The 22105-nt window shown below is 37.2% G+C and overlaps 1 protein-coding gene across 4 annotated transcripts in view; it reads left to right on the forward strand.

The window, feature by feature from the left end:
• Positions 1-22105, forward strand: part of MYO1B (myosin IB) — a 170673-nt gene that overhangs the window by 123214 nt on the left and 25354 nt on the right. For all 4 annotated transcript variants that reach the window (XM_079135084.1, XM_079135086.1, XM_079135087.1 and 1 more), the window contains exons 12-18: positions 1167-1253; positions 1923-1988; positions 11562-11666; positions 13720-13782; positions 16081-16281; positions 17525-17751; positions 20482-20682. In XM_079135084.1, the coding sequence (XP_078991210.1) occupies positions 1167-1253; positions 1923-1988; positions 11562-11666; positions 13720-13782; positions 16081-16281; positions 17525-17751; positions 20482-20682 (950 nt within the window). The remainder of the gene's footprint in view (positions 1-1166; positions 1254-1922; positions 1989-11561; positions 11667-13719; positions 13783-16080; positions 16282-17524; positions 17752-20481; positions 20683-22105) is intronic.

The following is a 22105-nucleotide window of genomic DNA, read 5'->3' on the forward strand; positions in this document are numbered from 1 at the left end:
GCAGCTGAGAGGTGGGGAGGGAAGTTTGGGATTGACACCTGTGTCCAGTGAAGGGAGAAAGTGCTTTCTTTTCATCTGTGATCCTAGGGAAGCAAATATGTTATTAATGTTATTCTGTTTCATTGAGGTAGAAGGAACAGGAATTCTCATACAATCTAACAAACTTTCTATGAAATAAAAATGTACCAGTTTATTTTAACAGTAAAACCTGACTCTCTACTTACAAGTAGCACACTTCACTTATAATGGCCAATGTGTTAAAAACAGTGGCAGAACTTCCAGCTTTCCTCTCCCGGGCCAGCCCCAGCTTCCCCAGGAGAGCTGGTGTTAACCTTGTCACTGGTACTGTTCACCCTGGGCCCTCGTGCTGACTCCTTCCAGCCTTTGGAGTCTAAGACATATATGTTGGGCCGGGCTGTGGCTCAGTGGTAGAGCACTTGCCTAGTGTGCACAAGGTCCTAGGTTCCAAATCCAGCATTGCAAAAATAAAAACAAACAAAAAAAAACAAAGACATGTATGCCTTTTATGTCCTTTGTTCCTTCTTTGTCAGGTAGCCCTGAACAGCTCTAAAACTACATAAATAATACATTTGGATTTTATCTTCATCATACCAACTTTTTGAGCAAACACTCAAAAAACTAGTACAAGAAAATTTACAGATTCCATCAGTCTGAGACATTTGAATGTGCTTTCATTTTCCTTTCCTATGTGTAGGAGTTTTAAAAAAATAGTAGTTGTATTACATATGCAAATGTTTTATTTTCACATGATGAAACATTTCCATTTCATTACTCAATTCCATGACTATTTTTCTATGATGACTGTATAACATCATAGTTTATTTTGTCCTTATTGTTGGACTTCTAAATTGCCTCTGGTTTCTCTCTGTTCTGTAGCATTGAGATGAATAGCTTTATGGCAAAAACTTGCAATATTTAGAATTAGTTTCCTAGGATGCAAAAAGGGAAGGTAACTGTGTATAAATGGTTCACCTAATTCTCTTAACAGCTTGACTTCCCATCTAGAGTATAATAAAAACTAGTTCTAAAAGAAATTTGAAATAAAAGGACTTTAAATATTTTTTAAAAATATTTTCATTGGTTTGTGGAAATTGTGCTTTGTGATAATTGTGGGTATTAAACCCTTTTTTTTTCTTTTTTAATAGGCTTATTATGCCCGTGATGCGCTGGCTAAAAACCTCTACAGCCGGTTATTTTCATGGTTGGTAAATAGAATCAACGAAAGCATTAAGGTACTCAGTCTTTATAAGCAAAGAAATCAGTTGTAATAAATGCTATTCACAGGATAAACATTAAGTTAGATAAAGTTTAGTTTTATAATCGAGATACTTGATTACTACTTAAAACAGTTATTCCTTAAAAAGAAATAACCTGGCATAACATTGAAATCTGCTAGAGATTTTGTTTATTTTGTCTTCCATGTATGTTTTATCTCACTGGTGAGTAGTCCAGTAGTCTTCGAAGAGTTACTCAAAGTCAGAATCCCAGGTCTCAGTTCTGGCTTATTTGCTGACTAGCACAGACTTGACTGAAAAAATGTCTTTACCTTTCTGGGTACTGATATGTTGTTCTTTTAAACAAGGGTATTGGACTAGGTAATTTTGAAAGGCCATACCTTTTTGTCAGTTTTAGTTTTTTCTGTTTCTCTTTCACCTTCTCTTTTTTCTTTTTCTTTTTTTTTTACTTTCTCTTCCTCCTTTTTCCTTCTTTTAATTAATACCACTAATGCCTTTTTAAAGTTGTCACCTTTTATTAAAATTTCTATACCTATATCCTGTACTTTTTTATAAAACAACTAAATTACAATTATTCTTCAAGAAAAATAATTAGCATGTCATATATGTCATTTATAGTGTTATATTATACCTAAATTAACTTATTAATTTGAAACTTTTTTAAAGGCACAAACAAAAGTGAGAAAGAAGGTCATGGGGGTTTTGGACATTTATGGCTTTGAAATTTTTGAGGTAAGATTTTAACAATTTCTAGTAGTATCTTTATTAAGGTGGAACACTTGGAAATGATATTTTATGAACAGCTTTTATAAAGAACTGACTTTGTGGATATAACAACATTTGGTGGTATGTGTATGAAGTGCTGAAGCTATCATTTGGAGACAAATCTGTTTAAACAAAATTTCTTATATTAGTACTTGACTTTTGAGGTTGCAAATTTAAAATTCTTACATTGAGCTTCTAATAAGCAACAGGATCATTAAACCTGGGGCTATTCGATCGTTTATAGGTTGTATGGAAAGTGAGGCAGGTTAGTGTCATGAAAAAAAGCCAGGAATGGGAGAGCTGGGGGGTGTCCTGGCCTGGATAGGGCTGGTCACTTCAGCTCAGACGCAGAGGAAAGTTCAGATGAGATGATTTCCTTGAGTGTCATTCAGGTCTCATTGGGCCGTGATCTTACAATAAGGAATTCTGTAGAAGTCAAAATAATTTCTGCAGAAGTTCAGAATTCATTTTTTAAAAAATTCCATGCTTGCTACAAATTAAATATTTGAACATAACAAACTGAAATTTTCCTTTTGTTGACTTTGACATTGAGAAACACATTAGGGACCTATTAAAACATAGTCACTCTTAGGAACAGTGTTTAATTTGATTTAAGGAAATGACAGGTAGATCAGGCTCCTTTCTCATTTCTCCCTGCTACAAGTAATGATTTCTGAATTCCTGTAAGTAACCAGGCCTTGCCCAGAATGACCACCCACAGAATTATGTGATCCAAAAAACTAGGGTGATAGAATCACACACACACACACACACACAAAATCAGAGCATCCCCTTCAGCTAACCCAGGCCTTTTTAGCAAATTCCTTTTCTGATAACATTCATGTTGATGATAGTACCTTCTCCCTAAGTCATGTTCCATGCTTAACAACTGATTGTAAATACTTTACCAAGGGCTGATTGTGTGTCAGCATTTCGGTTAGTGCTGTGTGTATTGTCTGATTGAATTTTCAGAACAACCTCCTGAAGTAGCAGCTGCTAAATACCCATTTTACAGATGAGAACATAAGGCCTGAAGGCCAAGCGACTCTCCTACAGGAAAGTGGCTACTAACTGACAGACACGGGAACAACACCCCAGACCTCCTAATACTCCTAATATTTTTATTTATTATTTTCTCTTTACTAGGATTGAGACCATGGCATTTTCTTTACCTTTATCCCCAAACTCACAGGTTCCTCAGTATCTGGAAATAAGGAAAAAAATCAAGTGTTGTGATAAGTCTGTGACTCTCTGTGACTCTACCCTCCCCATCACTTCCAGCTCCTGGCCAAGGTTGGGTGCTATCCCAGATGAAGTGTGTGCTAGCACCCGCCCCCCATAGAGTTCCCAGAACACAGCTCTTCAGCACAATGTCTGCTTGTACTGGTGCCCTTTTATCAGAATCTGCAAAGAAAAGCTGCCAGTTCCGTAGTAAAAGGGAAGAATTTGAGGTTTATAAGTTAGAGGAGTTACTTGTGTGTACTCAGAAATCCCTCTGCCAAAATTAATCTTTCTAGCAAGCAGGTTACTGTCACTTAATTGGCAGAATGTCAAAGTCATTGCTCATAGTTGGCAGGGAAAAAGATTTCTTACCTGGTATAGATCTGATCTAAATTTAAATGGTCTCGTGAGCAGGGCAGATGGTAAGCAGAGATTTTACTAGAAAGTAGAAAAATATACAGTCAATATTGTTTGTAAAATTAAAAATACTCATTTTATTTTAATTTTGGTAGAAAAAATGATTTATTGATCTTAAGCCAGTGAGTAGGTGCTTATTAATGCCCTAATACATACATGGAAACTTTTACAAATAGATAATAGGATTATAATGGGGTCTCACTTTACTTCGTCTTCCATTGTGTCCTGACATCTCATTACCTATGGGAAAAAAGACCTATTAGAACTCAGAGGAAACTGAGTTATACACCATGAGGAATTGGAGTCATTTCTCAAGGTTTTGTTGAGTGCCTAATAAGGCCACATACCAAATGGTAAATAAGATTAAGGTACCCTGGCCTCCTTGGAGCTTCCTGTCTTCTTGGCCTTAAAACCGAAGGCCTGTTGCTCCCTGTGGACGAGTCCTATCGGGTAGCGAGAGCTAATCAAGACACTAGGTTACTATTTGAAAAGTGTTTGCTAATGAATCTAATCAAGAGAAATTGTATATCCTTAGGTAAAATGTCCTTGAACTTAGCACTGGGTGAACTACCTTTGAGCAATCCAGAAATATTTTTTACTTATGGTTAATTCAAGTCTCTCTCTAAGTGTCTTGATGAACTTGCCTTCCCTCTGCAAATGATGGTTTGTCATCATTTAGTGGTACTTCTTTCAGTACCACCAGCGACTTCAGTTAAGGAAAATGAGCACAGTATGTTTATAATTCTCTTCTTCCATTCCTCAGAAAGAATACTTTACTTGAGGAGTTCTCAAACTCAGCTGCATGCTGGAATTACCCCCGGGGAACTTTTGAAAATTCAGATGTTCAGGCTGTACCCAGGGCAATGATATCAGAATCTCTAGGGGTGGGGCCAAGGCAACAGTATTTTTAAAGCTCCCAGGTGAATCTAGTGCACAGTCAAGGTTAAGACTAGTTGCTTTGGTAGACAGTGATCTCCAGAGAAAACTGCAAGTTCCAGACACATGTGATGTTCCAGCTGTCTGGCCTCTTTGCAAAGTGCCCTGGTAAGACATCAGGCCTCACCCATTGTCTTGTCAATATCAAAATCAAATTTCTGCTTGTAATATACCTAAAACCAAGCAGGTTTGCATTTTTACTATTTTTAAATGAAACTTTCAGCTGAGAGGGAATCCTGTCAATTATGTCAGTAGCAAATCTTCTGGTTGTCATAAAATCATTAAATGTTAATTTTTCCTTTTCATGTAGCAAATGCTTTATTTTCTTTCCACTCACCCATTCCTAGTACCTTGAGAGAATTAAGATTTGATTTTTTTATAATTAATTGTTCTCTCCATTTTTCTGTCTAAACCATCAAGATTAATCATCAGTCTTTTTAAAATAATTTAGTTGTAGATGGACAAAATACCTTTATTTTATTTATTCATTTTTATGTGGTACTGAGAATCGAACCCAGTGCCTCACACATGCTAGGCAAGTGCACTACCACTGAGCCACATCCCCAGCCCTTAATTGTCAATCTTGATTTTTAGTAAACAAAATCTGTTAATTTTTTATTTTAAAATTTATAAGCCATTTATATTTCTCAATGTCTACAATTAATAATGTGTTTGAATAAAGGTTAAAATACTCTTAAAAAATTTATTGGGAGAAATTCAGAATAGAAATTTGATGGGTTGCTTGTAGATACTTTTGTCTGCTTTTTGATACTGAATTTTTTTTTTTAACAAATTATTAGCAGACATTCCCAGTTCACAGCCTATGCTTTTCCTGAATTCTTAGCAATATTAGAACATATGGGAATGTGAGGAAATACATAGCATTGAACAGTAGGAAGCCCAGCTATTTAAGAACTTAAATAAGTGCAACAGGCTGAAGGATGAGGGGTCAGAATATGGGAGAAGTATTCAGAATCTACACCAGTACACAAAGGAACAGTTCTGTTTGCCACCCAAAATAAACTGATAGAGTATAAATCAAACCCTGCCTTTGTTCTTCAGCAAAAACTGACTATAAAAATTAGGAGTTCTACCTTTTAGAATACTCAGGGCATCATTTTAAAATTTGGACAGTAAAAGTCCAGAACAGTTTTTAATGTGCCTAATTCTGCCTCCAATAACCCCACTAACAGTTTCCATGGAAACATTTTTCAGCTGAGCTGGTGGAAACCTTTCACTCTCTTGGGTCCCAGTCTAAAGGGAAAGGGGAAACTGATACATTAAACCATGGGATGATGACACATGGATTTGGCTGCACAACATTCCGGTACCAGCTGCGTGAATAAGCTCTGCCTTGCTGGCTGCATGTGATCTGATGTCAGTTTAGAAAACAGATTTATGAAACGGTGATACTGAAAATAAGGTGACGGGAACTAACGTTCATAGAAGAAAAGAATCTAGCTGTCAATTCTGGTAGAACATTGATCCAACTTTCCAAAGGAAGAAAATTACAATCCACATAGTTAAGTTTGGATGTTCTTAAAACTGAAAAGATGGCCTTTGGTTTCTGGGAAATATTTATGGTTATCTCCATAAAAGAATGAATGTTATTCAAAAAATGATACTACATTCAAAAATAAGTTGAGCATTCTAAATTGATTTGGCTCTTATTCTGAGTACTGGGTATTAAATTGTCAGGTAGTTCACTAGAAAAGTCAAATTGATCATGAGTATTCCACAGACAAAAGCAGGTGGCAATAGCTGATTATTTTGCTTTTCATGCAGTTGAGCAGTTTTATCCAGGCAGAATACTAGTTATTTTTGATTTATGTACCCCTTACCATCTTGCCCTCATAAACCTCTTTGAAAGTCCCCGTGTATAGTAAGATTGTGATAGGCTAAACATAATAATCATTCAAATGAAACAACCTAATACTTGGGTAAGAGACAGTAGCCTAATGAGTCTGTCACATGATTACAGGACTTGTTTTCTAAATTGTTTAAGTTCTGTTTATAGTCAATAATACCTTTGTTCTAGTGTTTCACCTTCATTGTTATCCTTCGTGTGACAGAGAGCTTAGAGTTAGAGACAAAATTTAAAGTAGATTTGAAAATGAAAGTGGGAACATAATGGGGAGTTGGGTGTGTTTTATTTATATATATATAGTTACTCTTGCTATGGCTTTTAAAATTAAGACCTATTTTAAAATATTTAAGAAGTCATTATAGTATTTTTTTTTTTTTTTTTTTTTTACTAATTTACTATATTTGAGTATATACCTGGGAAGAAAATTTTCACAAATTTAAAGGAAAGTTTTCTAAAACTTCAGCCACTCGTTCAAATTTATTATCAACCAAAAGAGAATATTTAATGTTAAAAGTTTTTTCTTTTATATTTTGAGGACATATTTTAAGTTTACTCTCTTTAAAAAAAGCAGGTATTATTTTGGTACCTGTTTCTTAACAATGGATTGTAATTAAGTGCTTTATATTGTTCTTTAAAAACAGTGATATAATCGGAGACTGCCAAAGACTTTACACCAAATGAATTTTTGCTAGGACCAACAGCACATTTTATAGCATTATTATAACCTGGTTTCTCTAAATTATGTTTTTACACTCAAAATCCTATAATTTTATATATGAATGAATCATTTGATTTACTATGCAGGACACTTCATGGTAACTAACTATGGAACCCCATTTGACATGTTTTGTTCAAGATTTGACCTAAAATGAAAATGCTGAATTATAAAAAACATCAGTTAAATTTTTGATTCACAATACTTTTTGCTTGAATAAGTCATGGTCTTTTGAGTGTGACTGCTCACTGTTTCCAACACATGATATTCACCTGCAAACTTCTTCCTCTGTGACCATTCCAAATACTGAGGGGACAGAGCTGCTCCTATATTTACCTCTTCCTTTTAATATTTATTGTTGCAAGTTTTTAAAAAATAACTGTCTTGGGCTGGGATTGTAGCTCAGTGGTAGAGTGCTTGGCTAGCACGTGTGAGACACTGGGTTCGATCCCCAGCATCACATAAAAATAAATAAAATAAAGGTATTGTGTCCATCTACAACTAAAAAAGTAAAAAAAAAAACAAAACAAAACAAAACAAAAAAAACCAAAAAAAAACTCTTTCTTAAAGAATATGAGATACCCCAGGCGTGTTCTGTTGCCAAGGAGAATGTGCATATAGGCCAGTATTTTTTGATATTTTTTTGAAATCATTCCACGTGGAAGTTCATGATTGATACTTGGGAGTATAAACTAGTCATGAACTCTGCTGGGAGTATGATTTTCTTTTTCTTTGATGTTGAAAGGATGGACTTGTAGTCTAGAATTTTTTAAACAGAAACCCTAGAGTTTCAAATCTTGGTATATTATCTACTTCTAAATATAGAAAGTGCTCTCTCCCCCAGTCTACAGGGTAAACACAGAGTGAAAAGCATAGAAACCTGGCAGCTTGGTCTTCCCTGTGTTCTCTGAAGCACTCTGTCAAGGATGGGGTTTGCTCTGAGTTTCACTCAAGGGGTCATAAAATAAAATTTCCACAATATACTTGTTTGCACACGTTTCTAAAAGTTTTAGTCTTATCTCTCAGTCTTTGTGGATAAATGTGGGTAAGGCAGTAGATAAAAATTCCATGCACGGAGCTTGGGTAGAAAACTGGAGAATAGAGATGAGTCATTGGCGATGGTCAGCTCCTGCCCACTTCCTCCTTTGGAGACTTTGATTCATGAGACTGACGTGGGAGAGGTGTTGGCTACTCATATGGTTCTTGACAAACCAAAAAAAGTATCCAAATGTAAGCTGCTTCAGGGCCTTCCTATTCATGTGATGGCTTCTAGTCTCAGCTTAGCTGTTTTTTAAAGGAGCGGGGAAACCCATGTTAAAAAGGTTATGTTAATTTAACACCTGTGTAAATGGAGAGATGTGTTGGACTTATATAAATTGGAGTTCTTTGGTTCAGAGGCTGACACTTGATTTTTTGCAGGTTATTGCTTGTTCTTTAAATTTTTGCAGATTATTTTTTAATCATGTGTGAAAAGTCCCATTTCCCCCCAAATTTGGACAGTGTCAACAATTGAAACTTAGAGATCCATGTGTCTTTGACTTTCAGTTTAGGCAGTTGTTATTGCCCTGGCCATTTGGGAGTCTGGAGTTGTGTTTGTATTAGGTGCTCATTTCCACGAGGAAGTAAGTTAACCTCTGCCTTGGTGATTGTGGAATCCTCTTTTTGTTTTGGGAATTTTTTTGTTGTTTGTTTGAGTTTTAGCAATAGCATAAGGTCAGACAGGCTTTTGTTCTTGGGCCATCTCCAGGAGAATACTCTCTCCTTACCATCTAAATTTGCTTTGAAGGAAAGGCCTAGCAAGGTATACACAGGGATGGGTCTCAGGGGTTTGTGAAGTGTGGATACTTCTGCCTCTTGCTGAATCTCTTCAGTAATCAGTGATTTGCCAACTGTTTCTGCCCCTGGCTCTTTCTTTAGATGCTTATGGGCCTTGGTTGCATATCATGCATTTCTTTTCCCTGATTGTTTAAAATTAGAAGCATTCTATTCTGAAGCTTTAGGGCTTCAGGCAATTTATATGATTTATCATTATTTCAGACAAACTTTTTATCCTGAATAGACCTCCCCTAGCAGAACATACCTGAGACACCACATATAGGTATGGTTGCCCTGTCTTTTGGATTGTTTGGACATGAGTCTTGATCTAAAAAGTTTTACACCCACCAAAAATAGTAGCCTGAGTGGTGAAAGCAGTTCTTTGCAACAATGAATAACTCTCAGTAAGTGCTTACTTTTAGAAGTCCATTGCTAATTAAGAACTGACTGCATTTTGTGTGATCTGTCCCTCTGCACCAGAATGCAGTAAGTATGAACCGTGTGCTGTGCCAGTCTGTCGCATGCTCCTGTGTTAATAGCCTCTTAGCTGTGTGAGTTTTGCAGTAAATGGTTGTTGATTAACTGTGTGGCAATAAAATACAGAATCCTTACAGGAGTTTTTAACAATTGATAGAAAATTGAATTTAGCTCTAACTTAATCCTTAAGTTGTGTTGTTAATTGTGAAGCTTTGCCTCTGTTCTCTAATCTTGTGTGCATTTCATGATCCTATTTTAGAAGTGTATGGCAGGCTCTTCGTAGCCACATAATGCACCCAAGGACACCAGTTGCTTTCTCCTTCCTTCTCTTCATTATTTGCCATTTAAAAATTTAGCATAATTGTGTTGAAATAGCTCCTTAAGCACAGCCCTGCAAGTAACAAAGAGGATTTGTTCCGTGCATTTATTTTTCAAAATGAACCAACGATCTGCTTGCATTAGCCATTAAAATTGTGTTTTTCATTTGCCATAGTAGCATTATGTCAGGACATATCTTAACCAAACTGAGAATGCTTAATTTTCTAATATAAAATGGCATTATGCTGGTTAAAATAATAAAAAGACTTTCATACCAGACTGACCTCAGTTTCTAATCAAAATTGTTAGCTCTGAGGTTTTATAAACTGTGTGAAAATGAGCACTGAAGAACAAATGTTTGTCCTTTAGTAAGAACCTTCAGGATTTTGAAAAAACCAAACAAACTTTTATCCTTGACTAAATTTAGCCTTAAGAAGATTAGTCAGTGGTAGTGCTTTCACATGTGTCGTTTATGGTTTGGAGTCAAGCATTTCCTCAGATTGGGTCATCGCTGGTGACTAGAAATCCTTAGCTGACTTCCAGGAAAGAATGTGGTCACATGGCGCATCATAACTGTCATCTTAAAATTTGTTAGAGGTAGAAACAAAGTTGAATTTAAAAGATTGACTTTCAGAATATTCCATAGCTTTACTGCTTTAGTCATTCATGGAGGGATGTGAAAGCCCCTTGTTCTGCAGTCTCAGTGAGCAGTGAGCTTCACCACCACCATTACACATGGACCTCCTTGTTCTTTAGACCACGACTGGCTGTGTAGGTGGCCAAGTTTGCCTGGGATGGAGTCTTCCTGGCCCTTGTTCCCCTTGACACCATTTCTTGGCAAAGAGGAGAGAGAAGGGTGAAAATGAGAAGCTTTATTGTCAGAACCATTGCTTCCAAGAAGGTGTGGGTCTAGGTGAAATGTACTCCTTTAATAGACGCGTGTTTTGTGCCTTCAGTATGTTCAGCCATATGTTAAGCCCTGCCAATTGTTCCAAGTGATTTAGGAGTTTCTATTACAATAGAGAACCCTTAACCTAAAGGAGAAACTGCCAAGACTCAATGATGAAGTGCTGACCTTCTGAGAAGAGAGAGGTTGTTTCTTGCTAGGGAGCTGATTTCAGTATATTAATTCCCTTGAGTCTCTATTTGGTAGGTGCTTCATTCATTCACTCACTCATCTTGTCCACACTGAGTACTAGGAGGTACAGGGCAGGCCTGGGAATATAGTGAACAAGAGAGCCTAGTCAGCCCATGCCCTTGAGGAGTGTGCAGTCAAGAGGGACATGTCTGTGAAACAGGTCAATGCACGTGTCCACATGTATACACACACGTTCATGCAACATGGTGCCAGAGGGATCTGACCCTGGATGGTGGGGGAGACGATGACAGGTCAACTCAGGAGAACTCTGCTGTGCTCTGAAGTCTCACCTGAGAATGGAAGATTGAGAAGTTGGTGATAGATTGTGACTCTATCTTTACTGATCATCAGAAGAAATTTTTATTTATTTTTTTAACCACGAGTGCTTCTTTGTCAACTAAAAGGCTTTGTTCTTCCAGTGCTGCATCATTTGTATATACTTCATTCATTCACTTACTCATGAGCCATTGCCCAGGTGCCTGCAGAGGGCAATGTCTGTCCTAGGAGCTTTGTGCTGGACCATGGTTAAGTCTGAAAGACAGTGTGTGGCATTTCTATGGATTGAGATGTCTGCATGTCATTGTTAGGGGGATCCAGTGGCGTGGTTTATAAGTCTTCTTCATTTTCTCCATACAGGACAACAGTTTTGAGCAGTTCATTATTAATTATTGTAATGAAAAGCTACAGCAAATCTTCATTGAGCTTACTCTTAAAGAAGAGCAGGAGGAGTACATACGGGAGGTAATATAGAAATGCTTCTTAAAAATATTATTCCTGTTTTATTCATAATTTAAATCCTGGATTCAGAAGACTGTCTAAAATAGAGACCATAGAATCAGTTTTATCGAAGTTTAATCATCTTGTGTCTTTTAAAAACCTGTTTGGTATGACATCTGCACTAACTGGGATTTTCTTTGGTACTGTGCAGCTGGTGTCCAATACAATGCCTGGCACATAATAGGTGATCAATAAATGTCCATTGATGGACTGTAGTCTCATTGTATTCCACTGTAATGATGTGAAATAATAGTATATTAAGAAAAAAGTCAGAGATAAATAAACTGTTGTGGTACATCCATACAGTGGACTGTTGCTGTGCATTAAAAAGAATGTCATCAATATATACAATAGTAAGAATGGCACTCAAAAGCATTGTGCTAAGTGACAGACACCAGATTAGAAAAGGCTGTATCCTGGATGATTCCCTTTATAGTCATTTGAGAAAAGGCAAAGATATAGAGACCAATTGCCTGTAGAAGGCCCCAGAGTTGGTGACTGCAAGCAGATTGAAGTTGTGGTGGGGTATGATGACAAAGGGACTGTGTAAGGGAATTGGAGGGACAGGTGGTAGTGGTGGTCACATGACATTATGCATTTGCCAAAACTTTTGTAAACTGTATACCAGAAAAAGTCAGTATCACTCTAAGTAGATTTGAAAAGAAATTCATAATAAAAATAAGTAATATTTGTCAAGTAGTTACTATATACCAGGTATCAGATTAAGTGCTACATGTGGGTTATCTTGTTTAATATAATTTAACAATAACCAGAGGTAATGTTTGCAAAGCCCCTTTGTCTTTTTTTTTGGTGAGGGTGCTGCTGGGGATCAGCAAAGTCCTTTCATCTTTAATTCTCTAACACATATTTGCTCTTCACACTTAAATTTTATAAATAAAAGGAAAGAATTATTTTATTGTATTTATATTTTATTTATTTTATTTCCTTTTATTAACATTTTAGCAATATCATTACTAAAATTGCCTATTTTTCTTCATTTTTTTATAGTGTTGTTTTAAGCAATTAAGCACACTGAATTCTTGTTTTTTAATCTCTCAGTATAGATTCTTCTAATGTGATTGTTAATCCTGTGACTTAGTAAAACTCTCCATTTACTCTTAAACTCAATCAGAAATATTTCATCTTTGTTTTAGAATGATCATTATACTTTAGAAATGTTTCATACTTGTCCGGCACCTTTGGGTAATATAAATATCTTAAAAGCAAGATTCATGTTCTTCCTGTCTTCTCATCATAAAGAGGATACCCAAACTTTGATGTGTTTCTTAAAAACAGTTTGTACAGATTGACTAAAACACTTCTTGGAGTATATAGGAAGATTCCCTAACTTCCTTTATCAATTACATTTCTTCCCCTTAGAAGAAAAATAAATGTTTACACTTAGGGATGCAGTATAAGCAGACAGAGTGATTGTACTTGGCCTTCCTGACTGGGCTTTTTAGCTAGTGGCTGAGCCAGTGCATAGGTTTTCGTGTCTTTCCATATGTTGAAAATACTTTGTCTCAGCACTGGGCTTTTTGTACACTAGAAATAGTTAACTGCCCTACTGCTTGGATTGACTCTAAAGTTAATTTTTTCTTTGTGATGACAAATAAAGATCAGAAAAGTCTAGGCCTTAGATTCCTGGGATCAAGTTCTGCCTTATTTCCTTATAAACATTGTAAATATACACAAAGTAATATTGACCCAGTGGCCTGTCCATTGGGCCCAGAGCCAGTGAAGTGCATGGGAAATGGCCACAGATGGGAGAGTGGAATGGGAGGCGGGCTTGGAACAGGTCAAGGGCATCGGCTGCAATCAGATTTTGTCGCTGGTGGACTGCTACTCTAAGTAGGTTTTAAAAGGGAACCAGAAGATGATGTTTGCAGCACCAATTCTATAAAGAAAATAAATTCAGAGAGACAGAGAAATGTGGTTAGATGGGTGATGTTTTCTTTCTGGATGGTTTCATGGCATCATCATGCAGACTTGATTTTGTTCTGTTTTTTTCTTTCAGGACATAGAATGGACTCACATTGACTACTTCAATAATGCTATCATTTGTGACCTAATAGAAAATGTGAGTACTTTTCTAAAGAAATTTATGGTAATATAATTCACTATATAGAAATGGCCTCGCTGCCTTGGATGTTAAGCATCTGTGTTTTCACTATTTTCCACTTTTCTTTAAGGAGCTACAGTGTCTGGAGGCTTTACTGTAGTCCTGAGAGATCACTCACAGTTTGTGAATACATAAATGGGCAGCTGGACATTTTGGTACTTAGCCAGAATCCCCCATGCTGATCCTATTGCAATATCAAAATCCTTTCATGACCTTCAGAGGTCAGACCCCTGAGTGCACTATCCTTTCTTGTGTGATTGGAAACCAAATATAATCCATGGTTTCTGGGAACTTGAGTACTGATCAGAGAAGGTTCAGAGCAGTCTACTTCATTTCTAAAACTCTAGTAACCTCCTATTATACTGTTGCAGTTAAGATAAAGACAGAAAAGGGACACCCTCTGGAGCTGAATTAAGTGGGATGCCAGAAGTGGCTCAGGTATAGACCTAACATCAATTCAGAGAATGTATACAAGAGGGTAATGCATGTGTGACTGTAGGTGGCTGAGGACCCTGGGATTTTTCAGGTGACCCAAGTATGTGTACAAATAAGAAAAGGCTTCAAGTGTGAAAAAGTATTGGATAATTTTTAGAAAACTTTCTGAACCCAAGATACTTGTTTTAAAATCATGTTCTATGGTTTATTATAAATGGATTACTTGTAGGAAGATCTGTTTCTGTGTGAAAACAGGGAACACTTTTGTTCATGATTACTAATACCCTGGAATTTGATAAAGTGATTTAGACAATATGTGCCTTTGTCCTGCAGTCTTTGTAGCTGTCAGGGCAGGTTAATGCTGTGTTTCAGGAATGCCATCCCAGGCTCTGAAGGTACAGCAAACCATTTCTAGTCCTCTTTAGTAAGTCCTTTTGGAAATTATGTAATCAGCTAGTTTTTCCAACAGTATTCAAGATATTCTTGAAAGCTGCATCTTGGATTAAACTAATTAAAATAATGACTACTTTTCAATAAAGTATAAACTTTGTTTTTAAGTATCTGACCAGTGTTGGAATGAGAACACCAATAGTTCACATAAAGAATTTAAAACTTTTTAGCCTAAAATCTAGACAATCGGTAGATTCCCTGAAATTTTTTCCTGGTAAATTGTGTGACCAATATAATTTGGTAATTTTCAAAATTCCTAAGTAACATTGTTTTTTCCCCATAGACAGCGCACTGATTCTTTCCTTTCAGGAAAGGGGAAAGAAAAGTAATATGCTTAACTTAGATCATCTCAGCCCCAAATCCCCTTGCATATATGATTGAAGAAACTCATGTTCATTTAAGGGCCTGGGTACATAAGGGAAGTGCTTCCTTCCAGAGCCATTAAACAATAATGTTTATTCTGGGGATGTTATGAACACACTTGATTCCTGAGAGTCCACACTTCCCCTGGGTTTTGTGTGGAATGAATACATGCTGGTCACAGGATGTCATGGCCTTGTGAGGAAAAGGAGAGAGGAATGGGAGCCTTTGCCTTGGTGGAAGTGGGTGGGGTTGATGGTCAGTGAAGTGGATTGTTTTTGGAATTAAGACTTATGGGCCTATAGGGGCGATTCAAGGAACAGCATCCTATATTTAGCAAAATAGATTTGCTAACTCCTGATTCAGTTTAACACTGACTTCTCTTGAAGTAAATATGATCATAGGGTCTGAATACACAACAAGGAAATTGTCACTCATGTTTAATATCCATTTAGAAATTTTATATGGAATAAGAATTTTATTCTAAAAGATAGTCTTAAAAATAGCTTAATTCCAAAGATCATTAAAAGCAGAATTCCAAATCACAGCATTTTATTTTGAATGTGAACAACTTGGAAACATGAAATTAATTTAATTCTTAAGGTGTGAATCTAATAATGGCTTTAGGAGGCTGCTTTGTGATTTGTGACATGTTATGGAGACTGCATTGTCACATTTGTGTCTCACTTTCTGACTTGTTTTTGAATCTTGGTGGTCTAATGAATTTCAGTTCTACTGAGGTGGCAGAGGTGACTCCCAGGCCCTGTTCTGTTGGGGGAGGGAGACACTAATACAGATACTTCCACCCACACACACCTGGGACACGGGGTGGGGGGAAGAGCTGACTTCTATGGATTGTGTTGGTTGTTTTTATTCTCTACTGTTTTGTTTGTAACTGAACAGAATTTTTTTTTGTGACTAAGTTGATTGTGTTTGATAGTGTAATTAGGACTAATTATTAAAACAATACAGTGAGGAAGGAAGGAAACATTTTTGTTTCCTTTCTCCCAGAACACAAATGGAATCCTGGCCATGCTGGATGAAGAGTGCCTGAGGCCCGGCACAGTCACTGATGAGACCTTCTTAGAAAAGCTGAACCAAGTATGTGCCACCCACCAGCACTTTGAGAGCAGGATGAGCAAGTGCTCCCGGTTCCTCAATGACACGTCTCTGCCGCACAGCTGCTTCAGAATCCAGCATTACGCTGGCAAGGTATGGGGGCTGGGGAGACCCACCAGGCCTGCAGAGCATTCCCACAGGAAGAGCGCACCACAGAGACGGGTGTTCTGGACACAGTTTACTTCTGGGGATACGTCGACCTGCGATCCGATGATTCATGTTCAACAGAAATTGGATCTGGTCTGTGCAGAATAAAATTCTGCTAATACAGAGAACTGAAAGTAAAGTCAGTGGACTTAATGAACAGTCTGAACATATATTTATAATCGACTTTATTATTTTCAAATATTAAACTTTCCTAAAATAAAAAAAAAAGAAACTACTAATAAAGGAGATTAATCAGTAAAAATTAGAAATCACTGAAGACTTAGAGTAGGTTTGAAAGCACAAGCCACTTAGGAAAAATAATGAATTCTTGGATTGAGATTTTGAAACAGCACTGCAAAACATATCTGCCTTTTTAAAAAAGCACTTATTTACTTGGTTAATATTGAGGGAATTAATTGTATGTCATCAAATCCATAAAGATAATGTTAAAAACACTTGATAGTAGGCTAATTTTTAGAATCCTAAAAATTGGATTATTGATTATAGATTATATAATATTATTGATTAGAGCTAATGCCTTCTTTATTATAAATAAGATTTTATACTTTAAAAGGGAAAAACCTGGGCTGGGGCTCAGCTGGTAGAGTGCTTGCCTCACAAGCAAAAGGCCCTGAGTTCCATCCCCAGTACCGCAAAAAAAAAAAAAAATAAAAAAAAAAAAAATAAAAGGGAAAAACCTTAATTATGTGTTTAATAAAAATTGGATAAATATAGTACCTGAACTATTTCATTTCAACTTTGGTGCTTTATTTTTTTCATTAACCTATGTTATTAAAAGATACATTTCTGATCAGTTTCTCTGTTGCTTGAGTATGTCTCGGAAAATATTAGTTATTTCTGTTTTCCCTGTCTGTTTTTTCAACAGACTAGAATTGGCATATGTGAACCAAAAAATAAAAATAAACCTCAAAATATGTTAAAACACCAAAAAAAATGTAAAATCCTTTGAAAATGTTATGATAACACTCATGGAGTTAATTCTTGCAAATCTTGAGGGGTAGTAGAATTTATTTTGATGAAATGGAATTGAAACTTGGAGGCAAACTTGACATCAGTGTGCCTGATGTACAGGGGTTTGGAAGGTAAAAGAAGTAGCTGCGGTGTAGATAGTCACTTGGTGTTACTGTGTGTATGGCGCCCACCTTGAGTCCTGTGTGCTGCTCCGTAGGTGCTGTACCAGGTGGAGGGATTTGTTGACAAAAACAATGACCTTCTCTATCGAGACCTGTCCCAAGCCATGTGGAAGGCTGGCCATGCCCTCATCAAGTCTTTGTTCCCCGAAGGAAACCCTGCCAAAATCAACCTGAAAAGGCCCCCAACAGCAGGGTCACAATTCAAGGCATCCGTGGCCACGCTGATGAAAAACCTACAGACCAAGAACCCAAATTATATCAGGTATTTGTGGCCCAAACAAATGCTTTGACGGTGCAAATGTGAGAACACTCTCAAGGAATGTCATTTTTCTATTTGCTTCAATCTGAGTGTAGCCCAAGTACAGGGCAACAAACAGAGTTTAGATCAAACTAAACTGGAGTGGGCTTGCAAAATGCTCCACCACCTTCCTTTCCCCAAATCTAAGGTAGGGATTAAAAATTATGGTGGGATAATAGATATTTTATGACCCTGGGTTGTTGGCACATACGATTTCTGAACTTCTTTATATTTAGTCTTTTTTAAATGAAGAATTAAGGAACAAAACATAAAATGTTCTCCCGGTAAGAGTTTGCAGAAAGCTTTTTTGTTGACATAACTTTGAATTCCTGGGTAGTGACTTTGGGCATATTACTGTCAAGGGCAAGAGGCAGGAGGAGCTGGGATTGCAACTCTGGTGTGCGTGAAGAAGTTGCACACTTCGTTTCCAAGGAGACTCATGAACCAGGAGAGCCACTGACTCCTAAAGCAGCCTGAATTTTTTCAAGGCAATGTAAAAGACTCCTTTAAAGCTTCTAGGGTCTTTTTCTTTCCTGCTGCTAGGACTTCTTAGTTACTAACCTCAGGATTCAGGAAAGACCAATTAGGATGAGAGTTTGCCGTGTGTGAACTAGAAGATAGGAAGAATGCTCTCTGGTGGGTCAGAGCTGAGCCTACCCACACCCTCTTTGAAAATTCAGTTATGAGGAAATCAGGGGCTGGGGAGATAGCTCAGTCGGTAGAGTGCTTGCCTTGTAAGCACAAGGCCCTGGGTTCGATCCCCAGCACCCAAAAAAAAAAAAAGAAAAAGAAAATTCAGTTATGAGGAAATCGAAGTAATGAACAGTTTTGTGCTTGGCTTCTTTCCCTGATATTTATACCAGAAAAAAACATAAATAGACAAAGACTCATATATTGGGAGAAAATCTAGTTTCCAAAAAACAACCAGGAAACTTTCTGTGATCATTTACTTTTGTTACTCTCCACTGATTTTTTGAAAGCTGTGATTTATTGAGGTCACTTATATGGAGTGATACACACAGATCCTAGGTGTACAGTTCAATTATTTTTTAACCTTTCTACATGTGAGTTGGTAACCACCACCCAGGTCAAGACATAAACATTTCCACCATTCCATAAAGTTCCTTTACTCTTCCTTTAGCCATTTTTCTAATATTAATATTTTTTAAATCTTAATAAACCCTGAGATTTTGAATATATTATTACATGTTTTCTTCTAGGATCTTGTAGTTTCAGATTTCATATTTAGGTTTACTACTTTTCCCCATATAGATATCCTGTTGCTTTGACACCATACATTGATAGGGAGAAAATCTTTTTTTTATCCAGTTGTCTTGGTGACTTTATTGATAATTAGTTGAATGTATGGATGGGGATGTAGGACTGAACTTACTAGGCTGATCCATCTTGATCTGTTTGTCCTTATTTAAGCCAAAGAGTGGACATTATCTTTATAGATGGTAAAACACCAAGGCAAAACTAGTTAAGCAGCCATAATTGTGAATATTTAAGCATTGTACTAGGACAGGGGGATTGCTGCAGTATGATCCAAAACTAATAATGGCTTAAACAGGACCAACATTTATTTTTTATGTAACTCTTCAGTGTAAGAACTCTGGGGCTAAAAGGGTTGCTCCTTCTCTTTTGTGACTCTGCCATTTCCAGGTATTTTCCTCAATTCCATGACCAAATATGGCTGTCCATCACATCAACTTTCACAGCCAGTGGTAAGCTGAAGTCCAGCTTAACTAGAAGAAGGGGACAGCAGTTCCCTTCCTTTTAAGCACACAGATAAATATTACAACAGCAAACATACTTCTGCTCTGATCTTAGTGGCCTGAGTTTGTTCACATGGCCACACCTACTTGCAAAGGAAGCTAGGAATGTAGTCTTTACCTAGGCAACAGAATACCCTGTTGAAAAGGAGACTAGAGCAAGACATGGTGGTGCTTGCCTGAATTCCAGCTGCTCAGAAGGCTGAGGTAGAAGGTTTTAAAGTTCAAGGCCAGCCTGGGCAACTTAGCCTGTCTGAAAACTGAGTAAAAAGGGCTGAGGATATAACTCAGTGGTAGAGTATTTTCCTCTCATGTGCTGGGCTCTGGGTTCACTCACTAGTACCATCACCCAGAGAGAGAGAGACGGAGAGAGAGAGAGAGAGAGAGAGAGAGAGAGAGAGAGAGGCAATACCGTGCTTTGTCTTTTTATTGAGGCATAATATATGAGTCTTAATGTTACATGTCGTTTAATTTTTACATATGTATGCATGTGTAACTTGATTCAGACCAAAATATAAAATATTTTCATCATCCCAGTAGGTTCCCTTGTTCCCCTTCCACCTTGATCCCCACAACTATCTCTTCCCAAAGATAACAGTCCTGACTTGCTTTAGTTTTGCTTGAACTTGACACAAGTGGGATCTTCCTCTTGGCAGACTTCTTTCGCTCAACAAGATGTCATTTCATGTATTAGTATTTTGTTCTTTTTTTAAAAAAATTGCTATGTATGTAGTATTTTATTTATTTGTAGTTTTATTGTAAAATGGTTTGAAACTACTAAAAAGGAAATGACTAGGTTTCCCATGAATAACAAAGAATTATTTTGCTAGGAAATGAATAGACCCAATATTTGTATAACATAGCACTGTTGCAACCATAAAGGCAGAATTTCAAACCTAAAATATTTGTAATCCTTCAGGTGTATCAAGCCGAATGATAAAAAAGCAGCACACATCTTCAATGAGAGTCTAGTGTGTCATCAGATCAGGTACCTGGGTCTTTTGGAGAATGTCCGAGTGAGGCGGGCAGGCTATGCCTTCAGGCAGGCCTATGAACCTTGCCTAGAAAGATACAAAATGCTTTGTAAGCAAACATGGCCTCACTGGAAAGGACCAGCAAGGTAAGAAGTTCATGATCAGATGGAATTAAGAATCTTTAAAGTATACAAATAACTTTTTTTTTTCTCTTATGCTATTAGGCAAAAACAGAATTGTATGAAAATTTGGTTTGTAGACTTCCATTAGGATACCTTTTTGGCTAATTCTCATAGCGTCTCAGTTTTCTTTATGGTCAAAAACAGGACCTTCCAAATCTACATTTGGAACTCACGTGTCAATAAATTTTTAAAATATACCTGTGGTTAATTTGTGAGAGGCAATTTATACTTGAAGTGTATGTTTGTATAAAATCATAAAAGGGCAGAGTTATTAGAGGCATCGTGGATCAGTACTCTCACCTTTTCACTTTTCACGTGTGGAATTTTACCCCAGATAGAGTTGGAGAGTGGGGTGTGGTTTCCACTCTCTGCCCTTGTCTGCCCTAGTTGAGAAATAGATGCTAGGAACAGATAGGATTCAGATTCCATGTTATCGCTAATCTAGCTGGATTAGAGAGCATGGCTTGGTCCTGGGGCTATGTGGCTGTCAGCTGGGCTATCCTGAATTATGCTCACATTCCAGTCCCAGACAGGGTTCTAGATACTGCAAGTCCAGTCCTCAGAGCATCTCCATCACCCAGTAGCTTCCCACATGCAGAAAAAACTTGTGTACTGGTGGGTAGCTGCTGCAGGAGAGAAATCAGGCCTGGCCTATGCATTGGCCTTTCTTCTGCTGTCACCAGAAAATGCCCCTTCTCCTGAATACTGCAGGAGGCCTACATACCTGCTTCATAGACAAGGACAGCACTTGGATTTTCGTTTCACTTTACTGATGTTGTTTCCACATTCTCAGTGAACCTGGCCTTTCACAGGAACATCAAGAGTCATTAAGACTATACACCCTGTGTTATAAGAAGATAGATAAATCCAGACATGTGGTGTGGTCTGTGATACCTAATTCAGTATCCAAATAATGTAGGATCAGTATATTTCAGTTCTCACTGCTGATTTCTTGGGTATCATGGTAAACAAGTGTCCGAATACAAACACGTATTTGTTCCCTGCCTGGCACGTGGTGCACAGGTTGGAAGAGTGAGTTAAGTTTTGAAAATTAATGTTGAAACCATGGTCCAGGCCTCATTCCCACAATGTAAGGCCCATGTTCTTTAGCATCCGTTGGCCTGGCTCTGAGCATTATCTCTTGGGTGTCTGAGGAGCAGGCACAATGTTTAAATATTTCAGAACTCAATTGAATAGGTTCAGTATGGATCTGAGTTACTTGCCTAGCTTCCTGACCCTGGTTAATACACCAATATGTATGTGTTTGATACAAGTATTATCTGTGCTAATGAAATCAAGAAATTGGCTTTCATACCACATTTTCTTAGATTGCATAGTTTCGAACTCAAATTTGCTTTTTTAGTGTTTAGTAGAATTGGTTTAATTT

The sequence above is a fragment of the Sciurus vulgaris genome, assembly GCF_902686455.1.
Source record: "Sciurus vulgaris genome assembly, chromosome: 3".
In the NCBI taxonomy this organism is placed as follows: domain Eukaryota; kingdom Metazoa; phylum Chordata; class Mammalia; order Rodentia; family Sciuridae; genus Sciurus; species Sciurus vulgaris.